The sequence below is a fragment of the Neoarius graeffei genome, chromosome 10 (genome assembly GCF_027579695.1).
Source record: "Neoarius graeffei isolate fNeoGra1 chromosome 10, fNeoGra1.pri, whole genome shotgun sequence".
In the NCBI taxonomy this organism is placed as follows: domain Eukaryota; kingdom Metazoa; phylum Chordata; class Actinopteri; order Siluriformes; family Ariidae; genus Neoarius; species Neoarius graeffei.
The window spans coordinates 54,830,889-54,847,264 of NC_083578.1; the positions used below are offsets into that span (position 1 = coordinate 54,830,889).

Consider the following 16,376-nt stretch of genomic DNA (forward strand, 5'->3'; position numbering starts at 1 on the left):
GGGCACAAAGGCTAACCCATATGGGCCAATCCGACAGAAGAGCTACTATAGCACAAACTGCTGAAAAAGTTAATGCTGGCTACAATAGAAAGGTGTCAACATTAACTTTCTCAGCAGTTTGTGCTGCAGTAGCTCTTCTGTGGGATTGGACCAAATGGGCTAGCCTTTGTGCCCCATGCGAATCAGTGAACTTTTGACACCCATGACCCTGTCACCGGTTCACCAGTTGTCCTTCCTTGGATCACTTTTGGGTAGGTACAAACCACTGAATACTGGAAACACCCCATAAGATGTACCATTTTGGATAGATGATTGGGTCAGAGCATCTCCATCACAGTTTGGAAATTAATGAAATTAAAAGCAATTTTCTCATGTATACATGCATGCCTTTGGTATGGCATGGAGTAAAGCCAAAAAAAAGTGGAAAGAAATTATTTATTTTACAAAGATGTTCTAAAATGGCCTGGACAGATTTGTTGGCACCCCTAGAAAATATTATAAATAAGTGGATTATAGTGATATTTCAGACAAATTGTTTAATTCTTATCACAGGTGTCTTCAGTCTTGTAATCAGTCACTCAGTCTATTTAAATGGAGAAAAGTCATCACTCTGCCGTTTGGTATCGTTGTGTGCACCACGCTGAACATGGACCAGAGAAAGCAACGGAGAGAGTTGTTTGAGGAAATCAGAAAGAAAATTATAGGCAAGCATGTTAAAGGCAAAGGCTCTAAGACTGTCATCTCCAAGCAGCTTGATGTTCCTGTGAATACAATTGCAAATATTATTAAGAAGTTTAAGGTCCATGGACTGTAGCCAACCTTCCTGGATGAGACTGCAAGAAGAAAATCCATCACAGATTGAACAGAAGGATAGTGCCAATGGTAGAAAACGAGCCAAGGACAACTTCCAAAGAGATAAAAGCTGAGCTCCATGGTCAAGGTACATCAATGTCTGATTGTACCATCCATCACTTTTTGAGTGACAGTGGGGCTTAGTGAAAGAAGACCCAGGAGGACTCCATTGTTGAAAGAAAAACTAAAAAAAAAAAAGCCAAACTGGAATTTACTCAAATGGTTAAATGAATATTGACAAGCCACAGTGCTTCTGGGAGCATGTCCTTTGGACAGATGAGACAAAAATCAAGCTTATTGGCAAGTCACATCAACAAAATTTTGAAGTTAAGGGTACCATCATTTTTGTCCATGCCATTTTCATTTGTTTTGTTGTCTCATCTCATCTCATTATCTCTAGCCGCTTTATCCTGTTCTACAGGGTCGCAGGCAAGCTGGAGCCTATCCCAGCTGACTACGGGCAAAAGGCAGGGTACACCCTGGACAAGTCGCCAGGTCATCACAGGGCTGACACATAGACACAGACACCCATTCACACTCACATTCACACCTACGGTCAATTTAGAGTCACCAGTTAACCTAACCTGCATGTCTTTGGACTGTGGGGGAAACCGGAGCACCCGGAGGAAACCCACGCGGACACGGGAACATGCAAACTCCACACAGAAAGGCCCTCGCCGGCCACGGGGCTCGAACCCGGACCTTCTTGCTGTGAGGCGACAGCGCTAACCACTACACCACCGTGCCGCCTTGTTTTGTTGTGTTATGCAAAATAATCAGTTGACTCAAAAATCAAAGTCTGATTTGTGTTAAACATGGAATAAACAATGATGGATGCCATTAACTTTTCAGTTTCAGGTTATTTCAGAGATAGTTGTGGGTTGTTCTTTTTCATGGAAGGGTACCAACAAATTTGTTCACGTCTGTGTATTTGTGTGTGTGCACGCCTGCACTCTGGAAAAAATTGAGACCACTGCAAAATTATCAGTTTCTCTGATTTTACTATTTGTAGGTATGTGTTTGAGGAACATGAACATTTTTGTTTTATTCCATAAACCAGTGACATTTCCCCCAAATTCCACATAAAAATATTGTCACTTAGAGCATTTAATTGCAGAAAATGACAACTTGTCAAAATAACAAAAAGATTAAGTGTTTTCAGACCTTCAATAATGCATAGAAATCAAGACCATATTCAATTTTAAACACCACAATGCTAATGTTTGAACTTGGGATGAGTTCAGAAATCAGTATTTGGTGGAATAACCCTGACATTTAATCACATCTTTCATGCATCTTGGCATGCTCTCCATCAGTCTTTCACATTGCTCTTGGGTGACTTTATGCCAATTCTGGTGCACAAATTCAATCAGCTCAGCTTTGTTTGATGACTTGTGACCCTCCATCTTCCTCTTGATCACATTCCAGAGGTTTTCAGTGGGGTTCAGGTCTGGAGATTGGGCTGGTGATGACAGGGTCTTGATCTTGTGGTCCTCCACACTTTGACCTGGCTGTGTGACATGGAGCATTGTCCTGCTGGAGAACCCAGTCCTCAGAGTTACGGAACATTTGTCAGAGCAGAAGGAAGCAAGTTTTCTTCCAGGATAACCTTGTTCATGGCTTGATTCATGTGTCCTTCACAAACAAAAACCTGCCCCATTCTAGCCTTGCTGAAGCACCCCCAGATCATCAACAATCCTCACCAAATTTCACAATGGGTGCGAGACACTCAGTGCGTTTACATGCACATAGAGAAAATCGAATTTCTGCTGTAGCTCGACTGAAATCGAAGTTCTAAATGCCATGGAAACACCTTAGCTCGGCTGAAATCGAACCGAACTGGATTTCTCGTAATTGAGCTACGCGACCTAGATTATGCGATTGTAGCCGAGCTGCTTAGTGCATGTAAACCCTATCAAGCTACGTAGTCGAGCTACTTACTTCAGCACTGCCCCTTCCGGAAGTGACGAGTGACAAGACCACAAGCGGGAAACACAACAGCCTCGGTCGGCATGACAACAGTAGTAGAAACGTGCACTTCTGGAGCAATGAGGAGATAGAGTTCATGCTCATTCAGCGTCCTCGTCGTCGTTCTTCTTGTGAACACAGAACTGATAACTTTGTTTATGCTTTTGAACAGCTCTTCTTCATGACGACAACCGGAAGTGTACCAACACGATGGGGTGTGTAGCTCCACCTGTGGCTCGGGTGCACAATGTACCTCACACAATAGCTCGATTTCCTTGTGTGCATGTAGGATAGGATTTCTCTGGCACCCCTGCTGGGACCCTTAGCTGGATTACCGACAGTAGCTCGATTTGGATGTGCATGTAAACGCACTGACTGTGGCTTGTAGGCCTCTCCACGTCTCTGTCTAACCATTAGATGACCAGATGATGGGGAAAAACTGAAAATTGGACTCATCAGAGGAGATGACCTTACTTCAGTCCTCTATGATCCAATCCTTATGGTCTTTAGCAAACTTCAGCCTGGCTATTCTTTGCTTCACATTGATGAAGGCTTTGTTCTAGCCTTGCATGACTTCAACCCCACCCGGAGGAGCCTCTTTCGAACTGTCCTTGCCATGCACTTAACCTCAGCTGCCATTTGCCATTCTTTTTGGGGGAAGCCATGGCCTAATGGTTTGAGAGGCAGTTTTGGGCCCAAAAGGTCACCAGTTTGATTCCCTGGACCAGCAGGAATGGCGGAAGTGCCCTTGAGCAAGGCATCTAACTCCCAACTGCTCCCAAGGCTGCTCTGGGTATGTTGTACCTCACTCTGGATAAGAGTGTCTGTTAAATGCCTTTAATGTAATGTCATGTTTTTGTAGGTCACTTGATGTCATCCTACAGTTCTTGAGTGACATTTGAAGGAGTTGATCATCCCAGTCAGTGGAGAGTCATTTTCATCCTCTACCAGTCTGTAACTTTGTTGTCCCCAATGTCTGTTGCTTGACCTTGTTCTTATGAACGGCCATCTTTGAAATTTTGAGGATGGAAGCAACCTGACGCTCATTACCAGTAAAGCCAGAATTGAACCCTTCTTTTTAATTCTTTTGGCATGAAGAATAGATATTTTTGTGTATTCCAGTTAAATTTAAGGTACTACTAGCACTGTTTTTGCCATCCAAACTGGTCCTATTGCAAGAGGATAGCGATGACCACAGCAGTGGTTTTTATACTTTTCCTTGTTAAATACTAATGTTTGAAGCAGACCCAGGAGGACTTCATTGTTGAAAGAAAAACTTAAAGATTTGGTTCAGGTGATCATCTAATCAGTACCTCATTAAGTAAACTAAGGTGTGCTTGTCTTGGAATTTCAGCACAAATGCAAGAATGAAATGGCTGCCATACATAGACATGCCAATTTAAGAAAAAAAAAGAGTGTTCTCTTAATTTTTTCCAAAGCTGTGTGTGTACAATATATATAGTGTATTACACAGTTGCGCAAAGATATTAATTTTTTCTCCGAGTGGTGAACATGTACATCATGAGTGATGTATTTTTCAACACGAGAAAAAAAATACACAAGTTAATCAAAAGAATTTTAAGTTTGAACTGGTTCACCATTTTGACAAAGCGTGTCAAGTCAGTAGGAAAACACTGGGCGTGACCTAATCAGAGTGAAATATCAGAAAATGTCACTCAGATCTGTGATGTATTTTGTCTGAAAAATGCAAATTTTTCAACAGGAGAAGATAAACTTCATATCTTCAACCCAATGTGTGATTTTCTTTTTATTATGTAGACACATTTATCAAAACAATTCCTCGATTTCCTCACGAGTGACATATAGAGATTAATGTTATGGCTGTGAATCTCCATGTCCCCGATGTAGTTTGTATGAAAAATGAGTGGCGTATTTCCCAGTAAAACACTCTTGTCCATATTTTAAAAAATTATATGTACCACACCCTCTCTCTCTCTCTCTCTCTCTCTCTCTCTCTCTCTCTCTCTCTCTATATATATATATATATATATATATATATATATATATATATATATATATATAAAGAAATGCTATAGACCAAATATGGCTTAAAAATAATGAAATGAAGTGTTTCAATGTTTAAAAAAAACAAAACAAAACTGTAAACTGCAGTAAACCATAATAAATGAAACAAAGTCCACATTTGGTGTGAGATGACCTTTTGCTTTAAAAAAAAATCATAGTCTTAGGTACAATTTGTGCAGTTTTATAAGGAAATGAGCTGTACGTTTTACTGAGGATCTTGCAGAACCAGCCACATTTTTTCTGGACACTTTGTCACACTCGCTTCTTAATTTTGCGGGAAAACCCAGTAGACTTCATTTTTAATCTGAAAAGTGGTATCTTATGCTACTCAGATGCAAACAAACTTTTTTTCTCTAACATTTAATTTTGTGCCGGAAAATAAATGTTTGGAACTCTAAAATGTTTTTGTATCGACTCGATAATGTAGAAGTCATAAAATAGAAATCTGTAACAAAGTTTGTATGAAAAAATAGGGTGCCTAAGACTTTTGCACAGTACTGTGTGTGTGTGTGTGTGTGTCTGATTGTCTGATTCTGTGAACAGGTGTCTTTCATACAGGTGATTAGTTAGAACAGGTCTCTTCAATTCAGGTAACAAGTTGATTGGGAGTGTCTAACTGGTCTGTGAAAGCCAGAACTCCTAATGCATACTAGGGGATCAAATACTTATTTCCCTCAATGAAATACAAATCAATTAATATATATTCTTTAAAGTTATTTTCTGGATTTTCTTTTTGATATTCTGTCTCTCCATGTTAGGATACATTTACCATTAAAAGTATAGAATGATCATGTCTTTATTAGTGGGCAAACCAACAAAATCAGCAAGGGATCAAATACTTTTTACTCTCACTGTGTGTGTGTGTGTGTGTGTGTGTATATATATATATATATATATATATATATATATATATATATTAGTGCTGTCAAAGTTAACGCGATAATAACATGTTAACGCGATCTCAATTTCAATTTAACGCGATTTTAAAAAATAGTGCCGTTAACGCAAATTCTAATTTGGCCCTGCAAGTCACCCGTAGTTCCTGTTGAGGCTTGTCGCGCGCTGCTTCAATAAGAGTACGTGTGAGTGATGGAGAAAGGCATAGACATATAAACATCCTCGCCGCCATATTGGATGTGGCAAAGTGGAGATTCTTCAACCGTCTCTGGTATAGCGTCTAGACAGTAGCCGAGAATAAAGATGCCTCATTCATGTGCTGCGTTTAACTGTACCAACAGGTTTACCGTCCAAACGAGATCACATGGGATTACTTTTTACAGGTGAGACTGGAAAAATACTTTTCAATACTGTTCCTTCAGTCTTCAGTTTCCCAGCTCATCCCCACCGGGTAGGTGTAGAGTTATAAGCAGTGAGAATTAGAGAATACAGTGCCACACTATGATGAACGTTTTTGAACGTATGATGAATGTTTTTATTTTTATCTGTTTTTTCTTCTTTTATGGCAAATACTTCTCTTCAAAAGAAACTAATGAAGAGTAAAATAAAGCATTTTTTTTTATTTTCACAGTGATATGCACTTTATTTTTCATCCCTTGGTTTTCTCATCTAATATGGAAGTTATGGATGTCAGTGGCTGTGACAAGACGTGTTATGCTCTGCAATAAAAAAAAAAAAAAAAACATTGGTACAAAGCAAGCCCATTCACTTTTTTATGCTGATAAGAGAATTACAATGGTTTTTCATGTGACAAAAATGTGCGATTAAAATGCGATTAATCGGGGGCGTCGTGGCTCAGGTGGATAAGGCGCCATACCATAAATCCGGGCGACCCGGGTTCGATTCCAGCCCGAGGTCATTTCCCGATCCCTCCCCGTCTCTCTCTCTCCCGCTCATTTCCTGTCTCTACACTGTCCTATCCAATAAAGGTGCAAAAAGCCCAAAAAATATCTTTAAAAAAAAAAAGCGATTAATCGCGAGTTAACTATGACAGTCGCGACATTAATCGCGATTAAATATTTTAATCGCTTGACAGCACTAATATATATATATATATATATATATGTATATGTGTGTGTGTGTGTGTGTGTGTGTGTATATATATATATATATATATACATGGAGAGACAGAATATCAAAACAAATATTCAGAAAATAACTTTAAAGAATATATTTTAATTGATTTGTATTTCATTGAGGGAAATAAGTATTTGATCCCTCTAGCCAAAAGCACTTAATACTTGGTGGCAAAGCCTTTGTTTGCAAGCACAGCGGACAGACGTTTGTTGTAGTTAACCACAAGGTTAGCACACATATCAGGGGGAATTTTGGCCCACTCTTCTTTGCAGATCCTCTCTAAATCATTAAGGTTGGTGGGCTGTTGCTTGGCAACTCGGACCTTCAGCTTCCTCCATAGATTTTCGATTGGATTGAGGTCCGGAGACTGGCTGGGCCACTCCATGACCTTAATGTGGTTCTTCTTGAGCCACTCCTTTGTTGCCTTTGCTGTATGCTTCGGGTCGTTGTCATGTTGGAAGACCCAACCACGGCCCATTTTCAACTTCCTGGCAGAGGAATATAATATATATATATATATATATATATATATATTCATAAAATAACGGATACTTTGCAGTACTGAACTTCAGCTCTGTGTTATTCACTTTGTCCAAAAGTAATGGGGTCTCCACTCCCGGTGCCCCTCTGCCTAAATTTAGCTCTTGGCTGTGTTCCAAAAATCTAATGAAGCAGCACTTCAATTTTCTTTTAGGGATTTGGGGGAAATAGTTCCATCTTTAAATGCTCATGTTTTTTTCTGCTTTTTGTAGCTTCCTAATATACAACCTCAGACATATTATACGCTTTCATAGCATCATCATTAGTATGATTACCCCAACATTATGCACCGAAATGTGCAAGACTTTCACATTACCCTCCTGTATTTCCCCCAGTGTGACTAATCAGTTTGCTATCTTAAATTTAAACCCTTTCTGGAAAGCAGCTGTGGTGTATCTAGGTCTGTATCATGAGTACATTAGTTGTCAGCTATGCTATGTATGTATGTGGACTCGGGAGTTTAGAGATGGATGGCATTGCTTTCTTATTTTGTGATCTGCCTTTGGAGTGGTTATTGGTCTAGTACTCATGCTTTTGAAACTTATGGTTCCTCCATACATGTATAATGGATGTGAACCACACTGCATGGAAATGGTGAGCAAGTTCACATCAAACAAAACTTCAGGGTAAATACTGCACTTCCTCTTCACTTTCTCTTCTCTGACTTGAAGAGCTAGTTTCCAACCAGAAGAGCTGGCCTGAATAAAGTTGCCCTTTTTAATGTGTGTGTGTGTGTGTGTGTGTGTGTAGGATCCAGTGCGAGATGAGAGCCAGTCCCTCCAGCAGCAGCTGAAAGAGAGAGATGAGTTGATCCTGCTTCTGCAGACTGAGCTGGTGAGATAAGTCAAACCCTCATACACATCACCTCCGTTTTCTCAGCCAAGATGCCTATAGTCTTCTCACAGGCAACCAAGATTAACATGCTACAGCTTCATGCTTACTTTACTTAAATCCTTTTTGTTGGCACTGCATAATTAAGTGGCACTAAGGCTATAAATAATGGACGGTGTGGATGTCTAGCTGGTGTCTGCTTCTCTTTCCTGAAACTACAGTTATAAGTTATGCAGATAATTGAAAGCACTCCAGTTTGCACTGGAACTATTTTCACATTGTGTCGTGAACCAGGCACCATATGCTCACTACCATTCACTATGGCAGACACACTGTTCTGTGTCCTAACTGCAAGAGGATGGATGCTGGAAGGAGAAATATGACAGCTCCTGCTCAAATTTATGGGCTAGCAGTGTGGAGGGGAAATGAAAAGATGTGCTCGCGAAAGAAAGGGAGGTTGAATAAAACTGTAGAGGGCAGTCAAGAGGCTATAAACGCAAGAGGACAAATTAAGAATAATACTTCAGCTGTAACGTGGAAGGCCATCATAATGGTTTTTTACCTGCTAAATTGATATTTGCCAGTTTGATTTGTGGTGGTGATTTGAAAAGAACTCTTAAAAGCATGTCAGATCTTAAATGGCATTGTTCTGCCCTATTGATGGGTAAACTGAAGGAGGGTTGGTTGACTCAGTATGGAATGTTTATTCCTCTGTCATCGTAGCATTGCCATTAGGTTGATTGATCGATTGATTGATTACTTGGGCATTGTAAACTAGATTATTTATATCTGTTTATGTGCAGGTTTTGTATAACTTGTGCATAGCTGTCATGCTGTTCCTAACCCCATTTCCAGAAAAGTTGGGATATTTTCCAAGATGCAATAAAAATAAGAATCTTTGGTTTGTTAATTCACGTGAACCTTTATTTAAAGGGCTCCTGACAGCAAAAGTATGCTCTGAAATAGGTTTCTGTAATAAAACTACAAACACCACTGATCACTTTCATGATAGAACTAACCACCAACAGAACGAAATCAGTAGATTTGTCTTTGTGCGAAGTTGCGTCAATCTGGCCAAGCACTAAGCCGCTGTCAGTGGCCACCATATTTGCTGTGACGTCACATGCAGAACGACTGCTCGGCCTTCAAGGCAGTTATGACCGACGAAACAGAGCGATTTTCTGACCAGTCTTCAGAAACTGAGGCCCTTTTTGAGGTTGACACTGGACATGTCGGATTACATGAAGACGAAGCAGTGGGTGGCATTTTGCCTTATCGTTTTGAGCCGTATCTGGACAATTTGCCTGCAGAAGGCGAGACTTCCAACTCGGACACAGACGACGACGAGCCCAATGCAGAGGACGTCGTGATCCCAGCTGACATCGGGAGGCTCCAAAACACTGAATGGTAATATGATAATAATAGAGCTAGTCCTCTGGGGGGGGGGGGCATGCGGACAATATTACCGCACTGATTTCCTTTTAAAAAAATATGCTCTCTTGAAAGTTCATGGTCTTTTAGATTTGGGCCGTTTTCTCACATTTTTATTTGATAAGAATGAAAACTTCTATGAACTGATAAAATTCAATTGCATGTTAGGCCTATAAGGTCCAGCCAACACGGTACTGCAGCGGAACTGTGGCAGAACTTTGAATCATGAACAAATTCACCTATTGCTATTATTTATTAGTAAATATCTCATTACAAGATGGAGATCTACACCGAAAAATCATCAATCAACAACTAATCAAACAAGTGTCACAAGTCTGTCAAACAGAGGCCCACCTGTCATTGGGAGTCCACATGTCCCGTGTCCGGTGCACTTGTTTTGCCCATTCTTCGCGTCTGATGGGATCCTTGGGAAAGGTATACCGACTATACCCAGCTTCCCTGGTGTTTGAGCAAAATCCAGCCACACAACGAGCAGGCATATTCACCAAAATAAACGACTCAGACACAAAAATATTCACTTGCAAAACACTGGTGAACAACGAGAAGTTGAGAAAATGTCTGTCAGTGGTTCTGCATGTGACGTCATATCCGCCTTCTTCCTTGGCTGTGGGTTGGCTCGCTATGATATCGGTTTATCTGCATGGCGGGCCATTCAAAACGATGTTTGTTACTATTCTGTCGCGTGATGTGTGAAGTAAATATGTCATTTTATTCAACTCACTATGGCTGAAATTAACAATTTAACATATTTTTTGCTTTCAGGAGCCCTTTAAATGACAAAAGTACAAAGAAAAGCTTTTCAATAGTTTTACTGACCAACTTAATTGTGTTTTTGTAAAGATAAACGAAGTTAGAATTTGATGCTTGCAACACACAAAAAAATGTTGGGACAGAGGCATTATTACCTTTGTATTACATCACCTTTCCTTTTAATAACACTTTTTAATCGTATGGGATCTGAGGATAGTAATTGTTGCAGTTGGAATTTTCATCCATTCTTGCTTGATACAAGACTTCAGTTGCTCAGCAGTCCATGGTCGCTGTTGTCTGATTCTCCTCATGATGTGCCATACATGTTCAACAAGAGACAGATCTGGACTGGCAGCAGACCAGTCAAGCACATGCACTCTGTGTCTATGAAGCCATGCTGTTGTAGTCTGTGCAAAATGAGGTTTGGCATTGTCTTGCTCATATAAGCATGGATTTCCTTGGAAGAGACGTCGCCTTGATGGCAGTATGTGTGTGTCTCTAAATTTCCAATATACGCCTCTGCGTCATTGGTACCTTCACACACGTGCAACTCACCCATACCATCACAGATGCTGGCTTTTGTACCTTTCTCTGATGATAAACTGGATGGTCGTGTTTAGCTTTGGCACTGAGAACTCGACATCCGGTTTCCCCCAAAACAAGCTGAAATGTGGACGACTCTGTCCACAGCATGTTTCCACTGTCTTTCGGTCCATCTGAGAGGAGTTTGGGTCCAGAGAAATTGGCGGCATTTCTGCACAGAATTAATGAATTCCTTCCTCCTTGTGTAATTCAGTTTCAGGTTGCATTTCTGGACGCAGGAGCAGACTGTGTTAAGCGACAATGGTTTTCCAAAGTACTCCCGAGCCCATGTGGCTATATTTGTCACATTAGCATGATGGTTTCTCAGGCAGTGCTACCAAAGGGCTTGAAGGTCACGCACGTTCAACAGTGGTTTCTGACCTTGCCCTTTATGCACCGAGATGTGTCGGAATTCCCTCAATCTTTTCACAATATTACGTACTGTAGATTTTACTGTAGACCTAAAATGTTGTGTTGAGAAATGTTCTTTTTGAACTGACTAACAATCCTCATGACTTTTGGCACAAAGGAGTGAGCCACGACCCATTCTTGCTTGCAAAGACTGAGCCTTTGGTGCTGCTCCTTTTATACCCAATCATCTTACCAATTAACCTGCTTATTGTGAAATCTTACAAAATGGTGTTAATTGAATATTTTATGAACTTTTCAGTCTTATTTTGCCTCTGCCCCAACTTTTTTGAGCGTGTTGCAGGCATCAAATTTCGTTTATATTTGCAAAATACAATTAATTGTAATACGATTAAATAATGCAGTTGTCAGTAAAACTATTGAAAAGCTTTTCTTTGTACTTTTGTCAGTTAAATAAAGATTCACATGAATTAACAAATCAGAGTTTTGTTTTTATTGCATTTTGGAAAATATCACAATTTTTCTGGAAATGGGGTTTGTATGTATATTAATTCAAAGTTTAGGTAGAAGAACTTGCATCGTCAGTGGGGTTCAGCCTGCAGAGGTTTCTTATAGTTCATTTTCCTTCATAGGCACTATGCTCAGAAGATGCTTATGTTTTATTGATGCGATTTTACATTTACTTTTCAGTCTTGAAAGGTCACTTTGTCTTTTCTCATGCAAGTGTCTGTGGAAGTGTAATACTATGACTTTTTGGTTTGCACATCTCACACATAAACAACCCAGTCTCTCAAATCCCTCAAGACAAAACACCACCGAGTTTATTTCAGACCTCTTGGCTGCATACGCCTATGCTTTAATGTTTCTGACCATTGTCCTTCTCTAACCATGTTTATTCCGAATGTTTATGCTTCAGGATTGTGAGGAGTCCAGTATGTCACTTGGCGTATCACTTGGACTATTGCTGTTTTTTGTTTTTTTTTAAAGAAAATAATTCTGTAGCCAGTAGATGTACTGAATTTTTCTAGACTACCCCTCGAACAAACCATGTTCAAATTGACAGCTTATAGTGCGGACTTGCCTGGATAATTTTTTTAAAATAACGTCTTTTTGAGGCCATTAGCAATTTTGTTTTCTGCACCACATTTGATTATTTTTCGTCTAGGAGATTTGAAATTAAGCCTGTTAAAAATTCCAAATTGAAACCAGTAATTTGGCCTTACATGTTGAACGGAACTGTAATATGACTGCTAATGGAACTCTCCAGTGTAATTTTATATTCTATTTGGTTGTGTGTTTTATAGGAAGCTGCCCGTTCTGCACAGAAACCCCTTTGCCAAAAAACTGACAAAACAACCCAGACAGATCCTCCAGCCCCAGAGGTGAGTACCCATTCGTCGACTGTAATAGAACTCTTAATGGCTCCTTTAAAGTCTTGACTTCATTGAACACTGTCAGTTTTTTTTAATTGAATTCAGGTCAGCTTGTCCTGTTTTATTTATTTATTTTTTATTTGGCTGAGGTGGAGCGAAGCAGTAAGACTGTAATCCAGGCAGTGCATGTTCAGGTTCAGATAGTGCTGCCGAATCGAACACTTTCTCAGCAGAAAGCTGCAAATTATTTAAATCATAAAGCTCTGACACAGCATTTTCTTAGATGTGCTTTCAGTGAAGCATTTTTGCAAAGCCGTCATGCAGCATTTGGTGAAGTACAACGCTGTATAATTTACAGATATTAGGATCGCAGACAAATTTTTTAAACTTCTTTTCAAGTTGCATGATCGTTGTAGATCCTCAGTCATTTAGCACCAGGTGCCCAGCATTTAACGTTTTTAAATATATTCTACAAAGGATGTGTGTTCCAGAGACTCAGATTGTTGGCGCGCCCGCATCTAAGACGCACTATTTCGAATAATGAACGCATTGTCGAGAGAGGCAGGGGCCAATATGGACGTGAGCATTTTATACCCTATTTGGAACAGTTCGTGGCGTATTACTTGACTTCATGGTCTCAATATCGAAAATCTTGCACAAATATGCAACTTCCAACATAATTATCTGGATATTCAACAGATTTCAGCATCGGATGAATTTGTTTTGACCGCCGCCATATTGAATATACGTCGGACCCGTTCGTGTATTTAATCCGCCCTGTTTGTAGCGTCCCAAGCGAGTAAAACCTGATCCAAGTCTTTCGCTAGGTGGCGTCTTACGGTCTATGTACGAATATTCGAAAGAGACAAGAAAACATGGATAAGAAAAAAAGAAAAAATACATCTATTTTGTCATTCTTTGGCAGAAAGAGAGTACATTCACCTGAAAAAACTGATACCCCTGATACCCAAGGTAATTAGTCATACTAGATTTACAACAACTACTACTACTGCAACATCTACTACTACAACAACCACCACTACTACTACTACTACTACCACTACCACTGGTGACTACTACTACTATAGACCTACACCAAACTGAAAACAAGTTAATAAAATAAATTAATGAAATTAGAAGTAGAGATGATTAGAGACAAGCAGAATTAGACCGTCACAGCATGCCAAAAACAAACCCATTCTTGTGCTATAATTTACAAGGAGGAGATAATATAGATGTGATATATAGTGGCCTGTGGTTGAATTCCAAAATATTGCCACTGATTAAACAATATCTCAATATATTTGGTTGAAGCATTGATTTTTGTCATCTACATTGCTTCATATGGCTTCTAATACCAAAAAAAAAAACAGAATTGAGAAGAAAAAAACAGCCCCTGGGCTGCCCCAGCTGTTCATTGGGTTCGCTTCGCTCACGAGGTGCGCTTCAACTGAAGGATAATCACTGGGCCCCCCCATTGTAGAAATGGGCCCCTGTTTTTTCCCAGGAGGGGCCCTGTGGGCCCCTTGACCTGCAAAACAATCTGAGGCTCTGGTGTTCTGTTTTGAATCCACGTGCTTGTAACTGTCTTTGGGAGTTTTCATATCTCTAGGTTAGAAAATGTGAAGTGCATTATCACCAACAGTGATGCTACTAGTTTTCTTCTTTCTTCCCTTTGTATTCATGTCGCATTTTACCTCCAGCATTGTAATGCAGAGTGAAAAGGACTCGCACTATTTATCGTGGTGTGGGTCCCCTCACCCCCCTCCACTCCCCTCATTCCAAATCACTTTTAGACATGCCGTTATGGTGAAGCACGTTACCTCCCCGCTCATTCCCCCAAATATTTCTTGCCTCTTTTGACTTTGTAGCTTTGTATTATAGCTAATGTGTTTCTCTAATGTAACTTCGAATGACATTTTTTAAAACTGGTTTACAATCCACACTGTTAACACAACATAAATGGCTCACCAAGTCATCAGGCTTTTATCTCCATCATCTATAAAAGAGCCAGAGAAAGTGGAGATATTATAAGGAACGCACAGTTATGCAATACATAAACAGAATTTTTTTTAACTCTGTGAGCTAACACCTTTTTTCCCTGCGATGTCGAGAAGGAATGTGGAAGTAGAGTGGGTGGATAAAAATGTGGATCATCTTCTGCTTGTCTCAGCTGAACCAGAGGTTGCTCGAGGAGCAAAAACTAACCGTACAGCACACACAAGACCCTCATGCAATCTATCTGCTATCCACACCCTCATCACTTCCCATGCTTCGCAAGAGAGGAGTTGCGCTTCCGTACTCCATACGATGTAGACTGCACTGCTATATAGGTTACTTCATTGAGGACACACAGACATCAGAAAGTGTGTCTACAAGTAGGTTAGCTATTTCTAAGGCTGCTTTGACTTGAGGAGGTCATCACTATTTTTCCTCTTTATCCTTAGTTCTCTATTTTTTTTTTCTGGAGCACCCCGCCTCTCTCCTGCTGAGCTAATTAGCTGAAGCAGGAACGAAGCAAGGATTTCATGTCCTCACTTGAGCCACAGAGCAGCAAAGGGAATGGACTGATCACATTTGTAGGCATCGGTTATATCTGTATTCAGCAGCCACAGCAAAGACTTCTCAATGTGTTAAAGATCACTGGTCAGATGGCCAAGCTCCAGACCGAGCCACTCATGATGCCAGCTTGTCCATTTCTATCTTGTCTACAGTTTTCAGATCAATATAATCTTCTGTGTCACTTGTGAAGCATGACCCTGCTCTTCATAAGTTTTCCCCTTAGACACGAATTGGCTCTTGGACTGAAATCACTAACTGTAGATGCTTAGACCGTAGCATCTTGAACTTGCTTTCTTTTCATGCCATGATGTTAAAGCTGAGATTTTGAGATATCATCATAACCTCAATTATCTTTGCTTTTTGGATTACAACTGATTGCAAATGGCCATGTGCATACCCAGTCCATGTAGCCTTTTCACGAGCACTAATGCTGAGAAGACAAGTGGTATTCTGTTGGAGTTCTCATCACTTTGCTCCTGCTGAGGACGGCCCCATACGGACAGCCTAAAGATGCACTTAGAAACTGTGAAGATGGCTTTGGACGGCAATTGATACAAACAGTTTTGCTATGACGCTTTTTTACTACAATTGCCATGGTAACTTTAGGACTGCACTTGTCACCAACAGTCTTGCACTCAAGTCTCCATCAGTGAACAATTGTTAACCTCATCGAAATAGACTTCATGTTCAAACTGTAATGAATTTCCTGGTTACATGATTGCAGTTTTTGAAGATATAGCACACAGTTATAGAAGCAAGTTATTTATAATCACACTATCTGATGTCACCCAGGTGATGGTGGGTTCCCTTTTGAGTCTGGTTTCTCTCAAGGTTTCTTCCTCATATTATCTCAGTCTTTACTTTCCACAGTTTTTCACTTCTGGCTTGCTCATTAGAGATTATCTATCCAGCGCCCATACAGCAGTTTAACCCACCAATTCACATTGCCGTGATCAGCAACACTGCTAAGGGCGGCACGGTGGTGTAGTGGTTAGCGCTGTCGCCTCACAGCAAGAA

General features: G+C 40.2%; 1 protein-coding gene across 2 annotated transcripts in view; it reads left to right on the forward strand.

Moving 5' to 3' along the window:
- The window catches only part of ccser1 (coiled-coil serine-rich protein 1), a 223,941-nt gene that overhangs the window by 153,874 nt on the left and 53,691 nt on the right, over positions 1–16,376 (forward strand). For both annotated transcript variants that reach the window (XM_060931902.1, XM_060931904.1), the window contains exons 8-9: positions 8,191–8,274; positions 12,729–12,806. In XM_060931902.1, coding sequence (XP_060787885.1) covers positions 8,191–8,274; positions 12,729–12,806 — 162 coding nt within the window. The remainder of the gene's footprint in view (positions 1–8,190; positions 8,275–12,728; positions 12,807–16,376) is intronic.